The 15,139-nt window shown below is 41.1% G+C and overlaps 1 protein-coding gene across 1 annotated transcript in view; it reads left to right on the top strand.

Moving 5' to 3' along the window:
- The first annotated feature begins 2,887 nt into the window (after window positions 1–2,887).
- Window positions 2,888–15,139, top strand: part of LOC122813565 (cytochrome c oxidase assembly factor 7A) — a 260,250-nt gene continuing 247,998 nt past the window's right edge. The window contains exon 1 of the mRNA XM_044085959.1: window positions 2,888–3,115. Within this exon, the coding sequence (XP_043941894.1) occupies window positions 3,010–3,115 (106 nt within the window). The 5' untranslated portion in view covers window positions 2,888–3,009. The remainder of the gene's footprint in view (window positions 3,116–15,139) is intronic.

Below are 15,139 nucleotides of genomic sequence, written 5' to 3'. Positions count from 1 at the left end.
TCTCTTAGTACCACCTAAACATCCCATCAAACTACCTAAATCCTCTACCTCCTCCTCTTCTAATTTATTCTGCCTAACCTGCTTTCTACCTCTCCTCTTTACCCTCTTTTACTATTTCTTCTGTATTACGCATTCTCCCATAATCCACCCTTACCTCCATATTTCCTTCAGCACCCCTCTCACCCCCTTACCCCATATACATCCCAGCTAATCATCATCTCACTGTCCTGCACCTCTGTTCTTTCCCTTTACTTCCAAAATTTTTCTCATTTTTCCACCTACCTGCATAGGATTCTGTGTTTTCTGGGTTCAGGGGAGCTTTGAAATGTCTTATGCCAACACTTAGTAGGAGCTGATTTGTCTTGGAGAAATTCTTTAGGATTTTTGAGCTTGATGAGATATCTGACCTTATATTTATTTCAAAGGAGATCACTGTCAGCGCAAACTTCTCCCCCCCTCCCCATCAAAAGTGCAAATATCTATCCCAGCAGAGTGCTTGTCCCCCTGACATCTCAGATGCTTAGGTAAGAGCCGCCCTCTCCAAAGCAAAAAACACAGCATCAATGGGACCAGATGGTGTCCCGGGCTGCATCCTACATGAACTCCAAGAAGAGCTAAACCCAAACATAATACTACTGTTCAATCTCAGCCTTACTACAGGATATGTACCCAAAGAGTGGCGTACAGCAACAGTGGTCCCTCTCCACAAAGGTGGTGCCTCAACGGATCCTGGAAACTATCGCCCCATAAGCCTGACTAGCTTGGTCTGCAAAGCTATGGAAAGGATCATCATGGACCTCATAAATAAAGATATTGGGGAACTACAGACACTGGTTCCTACTCAGTTCGGCTTTGTTAAGGGCAGATCCTGCCTCTTAAACCCGGTTGATTTCTTTGAAACAGTCACCAAGGCCATTGACGAGGGGAAGGTGGTCCACACAGCCTACCTGGACCTGCAAAGCCTTCGATACAATACCCCACTTGGGCATTATAGATAAGCTCACCAGCTTAAATATAAACCTCTATGTCACTAGATGGGTTGCAAACGGCTCAAGGACAGAACCCACATGGTTAGAATTGCTGGAGCCATGTCAGACTCCAAACCAGTTACAAGGCTCAGTCCTGGGACCACTCTTGTTCGGTATATATTTCTCGGAGGTACAGGTCAACACGGAAGGACTGTGGCTGACAAAGTTCGCATATGACTGCAAACTGGGTGCCATAATCGACTCTCCAGCCGAAACAAGCATCCTCCAAAAGGGCCTCATAGAAACAGACAACTGGTGCCAGAGCCATGGCCTCAAGCTAAACACCAAAAAGTGTATAGTCATCCCCTTTGGCAAAAACAAAGTGCCCACAGATTACCACGTAGGTGGTAATCCATTAAGTACAGAAGAAGTAATTAGGGACCTGGGGACCCAAGTTGATAGCAATCTCTCATTTGACAACCACGTGGCCAAAGTGGTTAGAAAAACATTTCATATAGCCCACCTAATCATGAAGGGATTCACATCTAGATCAGGGGAGGTCATCGTGCCTCTTTACTCATCCCTCATCAGGCCCATAATTGAGTACAATGCCCCTTTTGGGATGTACCTTACCAGACACCTGCAGCAACTAGAAAGAACCCAAAAGTACCTCACCAAGAGGATCAAAGGGCTCAAACAGATGCCATATGCTGCCCGGTTAAAGAAACTCAAGCTCTACTCAGTGGCATACCGCCTGCTCAGAGGCGATCTGTGCCTGACGTATAAAGCCATGTCCAACCCACAATTAATGGACATGCTGCACCTCAGAAAATCCAAATCCCATCGAGCTACGTGCTCGAGAGACTTGAACCTCAGCACTGAAATAAATAGGACATGCTGGAGGGACAGATTCATAACCCAGAGTCTCCCTTCACTCTGGAATAAAATCCCAGTCCAGGTTAGGCAGAGTCCCTCATTGACTCTCTTCAAGAGGAATCTTGATGAGTGGGTGAGAGGTCTTAGGTTTACCCCGGGTATCACTTCTGTGTCACTGTTAGACAGAGGCACAGTATACTAACCTCGAAAAAGGGCATAGCAAAATTAATTTAAAATGGGTGGCGAAAGCCAAACACACTCTGGCTAGGCTTATAAATGCCCTAGGGCAGATAGCCTAGTATGAACCTATGAACTTCTGTTCTTTCCCTTTACTTCCAAATTTTTTCTCATTTTTCCACCTACTACTTCCATTCTTTACTACTTCCATCTTTTCTTCTCCCTAATTCCTCTCATCTACTTGCACAACCAGTCTACAGATAGTTCAGCTCTCCTAGAAATGTTTTTCTGTTGTTGTATTTTGCTATTAAATCTTGCATTTCCCATGGAAACTTTTTTCTGTTGTATTCTACTAGTAAATCTGGTATTCTTACTCAGACAGATATGTATTAAATTTACTATGTATAATACTTCTATGCTTGCTAATTTTATATCCCTGTCTGAGCAACATAATTATGTCGACATTATTATTATTGTTGTCTTATCTAGAACTTTTTCTCCCGAGTCCACCGCTGATAAAGGGCTCATGCCCATTCAGACTTATCGCGATTAACAAATGTGTAAGTAGATTCATAAATAAATAAAACAGCCGTGAAACTAATACAACAATGTAATAAGTACGTAATAAGTAGTTAAAGCAGGAGTAGAACAGTATAGTTTATTATTATGTAAAGTGCAAATGACACCTTAAGGACATCTCAGTGTTTCAGCTACATGGCTTATAAATGCCCTCTGACTTCCAACTTTCAAATTTTCCAATTCTACTAAAACCATATGGAACTTCCTATTTTTACTTTTTAACCTATCACTCTAGGAGTAACACGGATTTGTAACCTACACCCGGTACGGCGTCAGGATAATATTTCCGGGATCGCAGAGGTTCAGTTCCTGTTTTGTGTCCCCGGTTAAATTTGTCCTCTATACTAAGCACACTTGAGTGTCAAGTACATCAGGTAAAAATACAGCATTTCTGCTACGTACGGGTGTGATGGCTGGTTTAGTTGATTTTAAGAATGAAGAAGAAGTTAAAGAATTTTTGGACAATTTGGGAATAGAATACAGCTATCAGTGTCATAAGGAAAAGGACCCGGAAGGTAAGTAGTTGAGTTTTTAGGTTTACTTCATCTTTTTCATTAGCGGTGATCCTAATCCTTTGTTTTTGCCCATTCTTCTCAACTGTGTCTAATCTAGGCTTAAAGTTTCGCTGCTGATCCCTCCTTAAACTGGAAAATTCGGGACAAATGGTAGTAAATTTCACATAAGTAATGGCCATACCTGCCAACTGTTTCCAATTGACTCAAAGTTGTAGCTGTATCCCTCTTAATCCCTTCTAAACTTTGTGACTTTTGAAGGAAAGGTAGTGAATTACACTTAATAAACAATGACAATAATTAGAATTTAAACTTTTTTTTTTACTACAGACAAATCTATATTATTTCACGTTCTTTTGTTCTGCCAGCGTTTCAAATTAATATTCCTGATGGAAGGCAGAGGTTCCTAATAGGCTAATATTCTAAAAATGTCCCTCATTCATTGAGAGCTATGGTAATGACCATGATTAGAGTTACATAATTCTTCGGTAGAAAATGTGTTAATGTACATTTTCTTATTCTTTGAATTTCTGAAATTTATTGTACTAATATTTAAAACAGTGTCCCTAATTGTGGATTTGTACCAAATTCCTAAGGTAAGAGGTTGAGAGTAAGGGTGTAGCCAGAAATTTACATTTTTTTACTGAAACCTAATGTTGGCCCCACGACCCCTTTATCATTTTTAAAAATATATTCAACCCCCAAAATGCTAAGCCTGGATATATGAGATGAGGACACTTTATATTTTCAAGTGATATCATTTATACCTATCAGAAGCTGTTTTTAGAGGGGTATTCCTTTCACATGAGCATTACCTGTATACTTCTATACTGTAAATGTCACACAGATCTAAACATTCTATGCTGTTTGAGTGTTGAAGTTTCTTGGAGATGCTTAGAAAAAAAATGTACTTACTTGGGTACTCTTGAGTATACTTAGTTACACCCTTTGTTGAGAGCTATATTGTTGCCTAATGGGGAGTAAGGTCTTCTGTTTTATGGTTCAGTTTGTGAAGTAGCCAGTTTCTCTCTCTCTAAATATGTTGATATAATAGTGGATGGACTTTTATCTGTTCACAGATGAGACGTCTTCTGCCTTCCATCTAGAATTTTTGAGTAATACATGCAAAGTGAAGTATGGAGCTGTTGCATATAAATGGGAATTGCATGCTGAACTGATATGCAGTATGTTTTAGTAAATCTCTCAGCAATCACCTTTACTTTGTGCATCACAGCATGTTTTGTTTTTATGTAATTGGTCAGAGTTTGGGATACTTAGAGGTATAGTGGTTATTGTTGCTACCACTGTGCCACATACCTTCAGGGTCTGGTCTTAGGTTCATAGGTTCATACTAGGCTATCTGCCCTAGGGCATTTATAAGCCTAGCCAGAGTGTGTTTGGCTTTCGCCACCCATTTTAAATTAATTTTGCTATGCCCTTTTTCGAGGTTAGTATACTGTGCCTCTGTCTAACAGTGACACAGAAGTGATACCCGGGGTAAACCTATGATCCCCCATCCACTCATCAAGATTCCTCTTGAAAAGAGTGAATGAGGGACTTTGCCTAACCTGGACTGGGATTTTATTCCAGAGTGAAGGGAGCCTCTGGGTTATGAATCTGTCCCTCCAGCATGTCCTATTTATTTCAGTGCTGAGGTTCAAGTCTCTCGAGCACGTAGCTCGATGGGATTTGGATTTTCTGAGGTGCAGCATGTCCATTAATTCCGGATTGGACATGGCTTTATACGTCAGGCACAGATCGTCTCTGAGCAGGCGGTATGCCACTGAGTAGAGTTGGAGTTTCTTTAACCGGGCAGCATATGGCATATGTTTGAGCCCTTTGATCCTCTTGGTGAGGTACTTTTGGGGTCTTTCCAGTTGCTGCAGGTGTCTGGTAAGGTACATCCCAAAAGGGGCATTGTACTCAATTATGGGCCTGATGAGGGATGAGTAAAGAGGCACGATGACCTCCCCTGATCTAGATGTGAATCCCTTCATGATTAGGTGGGCTATATAAAATGTTTTTCTAACCACTTTGGCTACGTGGTTGTCAAATGAGAGATTGCTATCAACTTGGGTCCCCAGGTCCCTAATTATTTCGTCCGTACTTAATGGATTACCACCTATGTGGTAATTTGTGGGCACTTTGTTTTTGCCAAAGGGGATGACTATACACTTTTTGGTGTTTAGCTTGAGGCCATGGCTCTGGCACCAGTTGTCTGTTTCTATGAGGCCCTTTTGGAGGATGCTTGTGTCGGCTGGAGAGTCGATTATGGCGCCCAGTTTGCAGTCATCTGCGAACTTGGCCAGCCACAGTCCTTCTGTGTTGGCCTGTACCTTCGAGAAATATATACCGAACAAGAGAGGTCCCAGGACTGAGCCTTGTGGGATGCCACTTCTAACTGGTTTGGAGTCTGACATGGTTCCAGCAATTCTAACCATGTGGGTTCTATCCTTGAGCCAGTTTGCAACCCATCTAGTGACATAGGGGTTTATATTTAAGCTGGTGAGCTTATCTATAATGCCCGAGTGGGGTATTGTATCTAAGGCTTTTGCGAGGTCCAGGTAGGCTGTGTGGACCACCTTCCCCTCGTCAATGGCCTTGGTGACTGTTTCAAAGAAATCGACCAGGTTTAAGAGGCAGGATCTGCCTTTAACAAAGCCGAACCGGGTAGGATCCAGTGTCTGTAGGTCCCCAATATCTTTATTTATGAGGTCCATGATGATCCTTTCCATAGCTTTGCAGACCAAGCTAGTCAGGCTTATGGGGCGATAGTTTCCAGGATCCGTTGAGGCACCACCTTTGTGGAGAGGGACCACTGTTGCTGTACGCCACTCTTTGGGTACATATCCTGTGGTAAGGCTGAGATTGAACAGTAGTTTTATGTTTGGGTTTAGCTCTTCTTGGAGTTCATGCAGGACGCAGCCCGGGACACCGTCTGGTCCTATTGATGCTGTGTTTTTTGCTTTGGAGAGGGCGGCTCTTACCTGAGCATCTGAGATGTCAGGGGGGCAGCACTCTGCTGGGATAGATATTTGCCCTTTTGGTGGGGAGGGGGGGGGGGGGAGAAGTTTGTGCTGAACCTGTCAGCTAGAATGTTGGCAATGTCTGTGGGTTCGGTGTATTTTTTGTCATTTTGGACTAATTCTGAGCATATCTGGGAATTCCCACCCAGGTTCCTAACATAACTAAAGAAAGCCTTGTGGTTATCCTTAGTGTCCTGTGCAATTTTCTCTCGAAGCTGGGCTTAGACGATTTGATGAGTGCCCGTAGTTTTTTGCTAACACTGATCAGAGATGCCTTCCCTTTTTGGGATTTTGCTCTATGATGTAGTAGCTTCCTCCTTCTATTGTATAGTTTGTTTATGGCTGGGGTCCACCAGACAGGACTTCTGCCTTTGGAGGATTGGGTCTTGATTTTATTTGGGATTGCATGATCCATGCATTCCTGAAGGTGTTCATAGAATGCGTTTATAAAGGATTCTGCGGTCTGGGCTGTATTTTCCACAGGCCCGGGGGCTTTGAAGGATTCCACCTTGGTTTTGAGGAGTGTGAAATTTGCTTTAGAGAAGTTTTTCACTGTGCTTTTCTGGGCAGGGGGTGGGGCCGGGATGTGAATATCCAGTGAGATTAGTTTATGGTCTGATCTTACCAGTGTGGGATACACTTCTGGTCTGGAGCATAGAGTCCTCATGTTGGTGATGATCAGGTCCAGTATGTTTTCCCCTCTTGTGGGAGTGGTAACAAGTTGTTCCATAGCATTTGAGTTTATAAATTCTAGGAACCTTTGAGCTATGGTGTTGGAGCTAGAGTAATGCTCCCAGTCTATGTTTGGGTAGTTGAAGTCGCCCAATATAATGGTGTTTGGAGAGACCTTCATATTTTCCAGTGTTCTCAGGAAGGCCGAGTGGGGTTCCTGGGTTTGGGAGGGTGGTCTGCAGCAGGCTATGAACTGGAAGGCAGTTTTACCCACTGTTAGTTGCACATGGATAGTCTCTGATGCTTCGGCTGTGCCACCAACCTGGAGGTGTGGGTATCTTTGACGAATATTGATACTCCCCCTCCTTTTCTGGTTCGGTCCAAGTTTTGGGGCCGAAAAGCATGGTATGAGGTATAACCTGGTAGTGCTGGGGTGCTCTCGGGAGCCTTGAACCAGGTTTCTGTTACTGCACAGATATCTATGTTCTCCATGCTAAGGAGAGTTTCGAGTGCATGCATCTTGAGGTTTAGACTTCTGGCATTGAGTAGCATTACTCTTAGTTTCTTATCCCTTGTGATACCTATGGAGGTGGGTTTGTCTTTTGAGCCTTGCCTAAAAAAGGCACTATGGGGGTAGCAAGAGCCTTTGCCAATATCCGAAAGCCCAGGGGTGACAGGTGCAAGCCGTCCCTAGCGAAGCATCGTGGCTTGTCGAGCATGTCATCCTAGGCTGACAGGCATTGGATCCCCTTTGAATGGCACCAATACTTAAGCCAGTTGTTGAAATTAATCATCTTGTCTTCATATTGTGGCATCATTCTTGGTGAGGGTAAGATGCTACTCAATGTCAGGGTCATACTGGCCTGGGCTACATGCTCAGATAGCTTCTCTATGTCTCTTTTCATGTAGTCAAGGGAGGTACGTCTCAGGTCATTCACACCAGCATGGACAATGACGGAGTCATATTTGTACTTGCCTTGGAGTGACCTGAGTGCTTGTGTTATGTGGCGGATCCTAGCGCCCGACAGGCAGCTCACTGTGACCTTCTCCTTGTTCAGTCTGGTGAGCGGGACGTCAGTGTGCCTGACGATAGTCACCTATTACAAGTGTATCAGGTGTGTTGTTTAGCCTTAAGGGCTGTGACTGTTCGGCACACTGGCTTTGTGAGCTATGTGTTGCACGTGTTTTGTTTTGGGGTAGCGGTTGCTTGGGTGTCTGCTTTGGAGGTCTCTGCTGCTTAGGCAGATTTTTATTTAGAGCCTCCGAGTATGTTTTTGTGTGATTATGTGTTTGGTTTGCTGTCGTGGTAGGTCTATGTGAGACTGGAATTGTAGTGAGTGTGGTTTCCTTCTCCTCCTGACTGGTTACGCCAGTACTGAGTTGAGAGAGCTTAGCCTCCAGTTTGGCTATATGGTTGCATCTCTCACATGTGTTGGAATTTGTTGGGAGGAGGAGAGGGTTGTCTGTACATGAGGCAGTTGGAACATTGCCTCAAGATTCCCAGATTCACCAGCTGGACCGGAGAGGAGATTGACAACTGACCTTTGGACATGCTAGAATAGTATTGGGAATTCCTTTATAATTGAAAAAAGGGCCAATGAGGAACAAGGTACTCAAGGGGAGTTTGTGAGGGTGTAGTGCTTTTAATTTTTTAGTGCTGACTTATATAATTGCTTTAGTGAGCAAGTGCCAGGTAACTTAAATGCAATGTGTTACAGGTAACTTAAATGCAAAAACGACAAACAGTAACTTTCTTTCAAGTGAAACAAGGAAATAAGTACAGTAAGCAATTCACTAGGGATCCACAGAAGTACTGAAAAGCCGCGTTTTAGGTGGAATTAGCGTTTCAGGGAAATAACAAGCAAACAAGCATACAAACAAAGCTAGATTCAGCAGGCCTGGGTCTAGTCTATGCTACAGCAAACAAGGTGTACCAATTTCAGTAAGAAACCATTCAAATATGCAGGCACTATAAGCCTTTAACCAGAAATTCCCAGCTCAGAAGGGCAGAGTCCAGCCTCTCCTCCCACAAGAGTGCAGACCACGAACCTTCTTAATGTAAAATAACTGGCCTGAAGCCCAAGTGCTTAAACCAGAACTAGTACACTTTTAGAATAACAGACACTGAGCCCTCAATCAGCAGTTCCCAACTTAGAAGGATGTAAGCTACCTGTCCTGCCACCACAGTGCAGGCCACAAACCTTCCTAACGTAAAACAACTGGTCTGAGCCCAAGTGCTTAATCCAAAAGACTTGGAATGATAGCTACGCTTTAATCAAGTTAGTACCAAGCAGTAATAAATACAATTGAGTACTTCAAAGAATGCCTGGATTAGTGCTCAAGTTATACAAACAAAGCTAGATTCAGCAGGCCTGGATCTAGTCTATGCTACAGCAAACAAGGTGTACCAATTTCAGTAAGAAGCAGTTCAAATAAGCAGGCACTATAAGCCTTTAACCAGAAATTCCCAGCTCAGAAGGGCAGAGTCCAGCCTCTCCTCCCACAAGAGTGCAGACCACAAACCCTCTTAATGTAAAATAACTGACCTGAAGCCCAAGTGCTTAAACCAGAATTAATACACTTTTAGAATAACAAACACTGAGCCCTCAATCAGCAGTTCCCAACTTAGAAGGATGTAAGCTACCTGTCCTGCCACTACAGTGCAGACCACAAACCTTCTTAATGTAAAACAACTGGTCTGAAGCCCAAGTGCTTAAACTAAAAGGATTAGAGTGAGTTACACCAAGCAGTAATAAATACAATTGAGTACTTTTAAGATGACGCAAAAGCAAAATAAAGTAGGAAGAAACACAAATACAGTAAAAGCAGATACATATTTTTTTTTTTTTTTTTTTGTGAGCAAATGAGATGGGCCCAGGAGGAGTATCCAAGTGCAAATTTACAAGAGGGGCGGGCAGTTTCAAAGCCACCAAGATCAACACCAAGACAAAAACAGGGAGGGTGGGCGGTAACTGAGTCACAGCTTCCAGCTAGATATTCCTCAATCCAACACAAACAAATTACTTTAAATCGTGTATTATTTGATAAAAGTGCAGATAAAAGTTACTTAGCTTCACTTATGCATTCAATTGATAGCATACAGGTCTTAGCCAGCCAAAGCTCACAGTTTTGGTTACTGTGCAACTGTACTTGTGGAAGGCTCCGCACATCTTTCCACAGTCTGCCTTTGTTTCTTTAAAAGATGTGCTTGTGTGGGTTGAATGCCTGCTCTAAATTATCCCAAGTTAATTCTAAAACAAAAACAAAAAAACAAAACAAATATTGTAAATGTTGTAAAGGTCTGGCATTTTCAAAAGTACTTGTGAAGAGTAAAAGCAATGTAAACTGAATACGTACTCTACAGCTGTAAGTAGCATACATGTTATAATGGTGCACAGTAGTTGTGTTCTTGTTGAAAACTTTCCTCTGCTGCTGAAGTGCAGTGCTTGGAGTACTATATGATGCAGTGTTTGGGGTTTCCATTCTTATACTTCAAGGTCTGTTGTGTGATGTCGTCTCCTTAAAGAGACAAAATTCCATGTTTGAATTAAATTAAAAAGGGCCTTTAACAATGACATGGTCACTTTTGCACCTGTTGAATATAATATTGTACTGCTTTTATAAAGTTTCATCTCAGAATGCAGAACATTTTATCCTGGATGCACCGTGGGGTTTTCTGACAGTAGGTTTATTTTGTGAAGTTTTGAAAACTGACTTTTATAAGCTGCATTCAGCAAATTAAATGTATTGTGTTTTGGAAGTTTAAACTTTCCAGAGATATCGGTGTACATTTGCAGTTGTAAATATATGTCCATCATCTTTAGAAGATGATTTTGAATGACATATTAATTTATTTCTATTCTGTTAGCCTGAGTTTGAACTGGCCGCAGTCACCCTTGTGCAGTGTTTTAAAGAATGGTATGTTACCAAATGAAAAAGATTAAACTTAATGAGAATGTATTCAAAACATATGCTTAGAATTTTTTTTTTCAAAATCTTGACCCATAGTTTCATATTTTTATGATCCTACTTCTGGAACAAAAAGAATGGAAAATGGAAAAACTTTTATCGCACAACAAAGATAATTTAATGTCTTTGATATGAGGAGTGATGACTGTCTCATTTTAACATATTATGAAAAAGTAGTGTTTTTGAAGTTTATGCTCAAAATACTGAAAATGACCAGTGTTGTGGTACATTTACATGGAATTAATCCTTCAGGGTGGAAAAGGATGGATATGTTAATTCTGAATGATGGCGAGAAATGAGTAATATAAACATGAAATGCATTGATGGTGGAATGGAACCAGTACACAGGTGCAGCTTAAGAATAATGGGAAGAAAGAACATAAGGACTTGTTGAGTAATGATGGGAGTTTGTAGAGTAGGAAAAGTGATTTGTAGGTAGAACTAGTGACGGTGTATGTAGCTTTGCTGCCACTATAGTATTTGATTTCTACCTCCTGAGATAAGGAAACAACAAGCACTGATTGCCTTTACAACAAAACTAAAAGAATATCGCATGAAGGAATCTGGTGGCACATGGTTCAGGGAAAGTGGTTTAAAGTCACAATATTAATATTTATTGTCTTTTTTTGTGGACATGCTGTAATAAGTTCTGTTGCTGTTGAAAGTAATAATTAACCTGAAATATTAACTTCATTACCTTGTGTTTATACTACTATAATTAATTAATTGTAAATAGAAAGCTTTATTGGGAAATAAGAGCGCAGAAAGACACGTACTGTAAATATTACATGGTTCTGTAAATGTAAGATTGTATTCTTGTTGCTGATTTTCAGAGCCAGGGTCATGACTGAAAAAAGTTAATAGACCAGCCTGCCCATCTGGACATCAAGTAGCATAAAATTAACTGAATAAATATAAACAAATGAATGCTAAATGTGGCTTGAGATTTGTTTCTATGGGTAAAAAAAGGGTTATTTCTGAAGAGGTGATTTGCAGAGATGGGTCAAAAATGCTAGAAATTTATTACTGAAGGTGCTTAAGCTGTTTGGTGGCTGTTTGGAATACACAGCTTCAGGTGCAAGACTGGAAGCAAGGAGGAGTTTTGCAGGGGAAAGGAGTACCAGTGCGGTGGTGTGGTATCTATAAAGGATGGACAAGAAGGAGGGAAAATTGGACAGATACTTTTGGTAGATGACTCCTACATGTTAGATCATGTGCCAAAAGTAGGTGAGAAAAAGTAACTTGGTGGAGAGAGAAATTATCTTGTGTCTGAACAAGGGCAGACCAGATCATGACTAGACTGGTCATGAAGGGCAGGCTTATATCATGTATACTGATTCATGCAGGGCAAATTATGAAGGGCAGGCTTAAATCATGTATACTGGTTCGTGCAGGGCAAATTATTTGGGAGAGGTGACTATTAAAGGGGTCTATATCAGAAGATCGAAGTTTCAAAATGTTGAATCTGATATGATCGACGCCATATGATCGAAGTCTTGAAACTTCAAATCTTTTAACGGAGATCTACATACAGAGCAGAAAGGGAAGATTTCCCTTTTCTGCACTGTAGTGTGATCCCATAGTTGGTATATTTAAGTAGAGGGGAGGTAGGGGGTGCAGGGGGGTCTTGCCCCCCCCCTGCTTAGAGCATTTAAATGGTTTGTTTTTGTAGGTTGTTATGTTTTATTACATTTTCAAAGTTTCAAAACTTCGATTATATGCTGTCGACCATATCAGATCGAAGTTTTGAAACTTCGATCATAAGTGTCAGTAATGCAGACCAAAAAGTTAATGGGAAGTTGTATAGCATCAAGTTGTGTGGTAGCCTTCTCTGAGGTCCTGATGCAATAAACAAGCAGTGCTAAGGACAGGAAGGACAGGATTGACCATTATATGTGCTAGTCCTGGGAGGTAGACCAGGAGCATAGTGTTAATATAATAGGAGTCTTGGGGAGGACTTGGGATGAGACACCTACTACAGGAGAGACAGGCTACACTTTTGCTTGATAGGGCAGGGATGAAAGAGGGAGTGAAGAGATGCATCAAATCAGTGATGCTTTTAAACTGAGATGGAATGGGTGAGGGTAGGCTAGAACATTGACCCAAGAGGATACAGGTGATGATGGAAGGGGAAAAAGTAGTATGTAGAGAAGGACAGTAGATCAGGAGAGCAGAAAATATGATTTGAAAGTAATGTTGTTTGGAGCATTACATAAAATGGGACATTCTCTCTTTCATAGAACAATAGAAGAACATATAATCAGAAAATCAAAATCCTGGGCTGGCAGCACGAGGGAACTTGATGATATAGTTGTGTTATGATATGATATAAAATTGTAGGGATAGGCAGCGAAGGTAAGAATAAAGGCATGGCAGCCTTTGTAGAGGATTTGATCACATGATATGTGGTACGTAGTAAAGAGGAGCTAGGAAAAATGTAGACAGAGAAAATGAGGAAAATGATTAATAGGTGTCAGTCACAGGAAAGGGAAAAGACATTAGCTGTTGATTAAGTAAGTCTGCATACTCAAATGCAATCACCAGTAAAGTGCTTATAATCAAAGTTACACTAAGGATATAACGAGAAAAGAAAAGTTTGGTTATAAATGGGACATAGTGGAGCATCTCAGCCTTTAGGCTGGGAAGGGAGAATGACAGGATGCTGTGGAAGGTACAGAATAAGAGGAACAGCTGTGGTTCTGAGGAGGTTGAGAGAAGAGATGCCAAGGCTCTTCTAGGCAGTAGCAACCGTGCTGTAGAGTGAGACCACATCAAGGCAAATGCAGCACAAAAGTGGGAAGACAGTATTAAGGGTGACATGAGAAAAATAACATGAGTGAGTGGTACGAATGACCTGAGAATGTGTGCGAGTGAGTGGTACGAATGAACTACCCCGGCACGGCTAGCCACCTGGTGGTGTAAACCTTGGCTCAAGATGATTGTCGCTGCAGAAGTGACACCCCGACCCCACGTGCAAAATGGGAAAAGAGGTTGAGGATGGATGGATGGACAGATTACCAAGTGGTGTGTTGTAGTGACTGACAGAAGTGTTAATAGGTTCTTTGATGGAACTGATCTAGCAGGTCCCTAGAGGAGATGGGATTCTAATGGCCTGGGGGCATGGTGTAGTGGTAGGGGATCCATGGACATCCCAGGGAACCACAGTCCAGCAAAGTTGACCTCATTGGTTGGAAAGGTGATGGAGAGGGTATTTTGTTAAACTTTTCTATTAAATCATCATGTTTTAGGTTGCAACATGAGTTCTTGTACATTAAAAGAAAATAAATCTTAATACTAGTTCCCATTTTTATTTTCTAATATACATATTTTTCAGTCGTTTTTATTCACTCCAGCATTATTTAAAGTTCTCAATTCCTTCCTTTCATTAAAACTCTGTTCTCCTCCTGAACTTTATTGTAGAGGTGGTGTTTCCACAAATTCCATTTATTTATATGAAATGTACTACTTTCCCTTTTTAAAGATTCCAAGATCCCACCACCAGATTATTTTATCTCCTTTATAGTATTGTCCTTTATGGATGGTTTAGATATTGATTTCCATTTTCTAGTAACTTTTATTTTGTTTTTTTGTTTTTTTTTTTTTTTGTCCAGCAATATCAGTAAACTTAGTAGGATGTTACTATACCTAGGTAATTCAGATCCCAACTAAAAATCATTTCCTTAGTTGCTACCATTTGTCCCCCCCCCTAAGCATTTCTGTAAAATCCACCAACTTAACCCCCCCCCCAAAAAAATGCCCAATTTCCTATTTTCTCCCCATCATATTTCCAGCATTTCATATCTACTTTAGGAAAAATCCTGTGATTAAAGATGTATGTATGCTGTCCTTTCCATGCAAAAATCTTAAATTGTGTGAACTTTTTGTATACTTGGAGGCCCTCCAGATTTCTTGCTGCTGTTCATTTTGAAGAACATTTCTGTTCCTTTTTCCCATTCTTTTTAACCTTCTCTGATTGATTTTGTATATCTCTAATTCAAAATGTTGTGTCCCGTGTGAGGCAGTGGTAATGCAGGCTAAAACAAAAGCAATTATAAAGCCAAGATAAATGAAACAGCTATGTATTTTTCATTTTTATTTTTTTCTCATTCATTTACAGTCAGTGTTTTTCTCTTTGAAAAGTACAAGGAATGTCTTTGAAATGTGTTGGATTTCTGGATGTGTTGTTTCCATTTGTTAATGTAACAACAGAACATGCAAGGCTAAAACTGCATTTGAGAAATGCTTAATGACTCTCATATCACGAGACACCAGGCTGGATTCAAGATTCAGAGGGCACAGATATGGATGTGTCTTCACTAAACTTTTGGTTGCTATGAAGAACAGAAGAACTAGTCTAAGT

The sequence above is a fragment of the Protopterus annectens genome, chromosome 10.part0 (assembly GCF_019279795.1).
Source record: "Protopterus annectens isolate FY-2018-M chromosome 10.part0, PAN1.0, whole genome shotgun sequence".
Lineage (NCBI taxonomy): Eukaryota > Metazoa > Chordata > Ceratodontiformes > Protopteridae > Protopterus > Protopterus annectens.
This window is presented reverse-complemented; position numbering and strand designations above follow the sequence as displayed.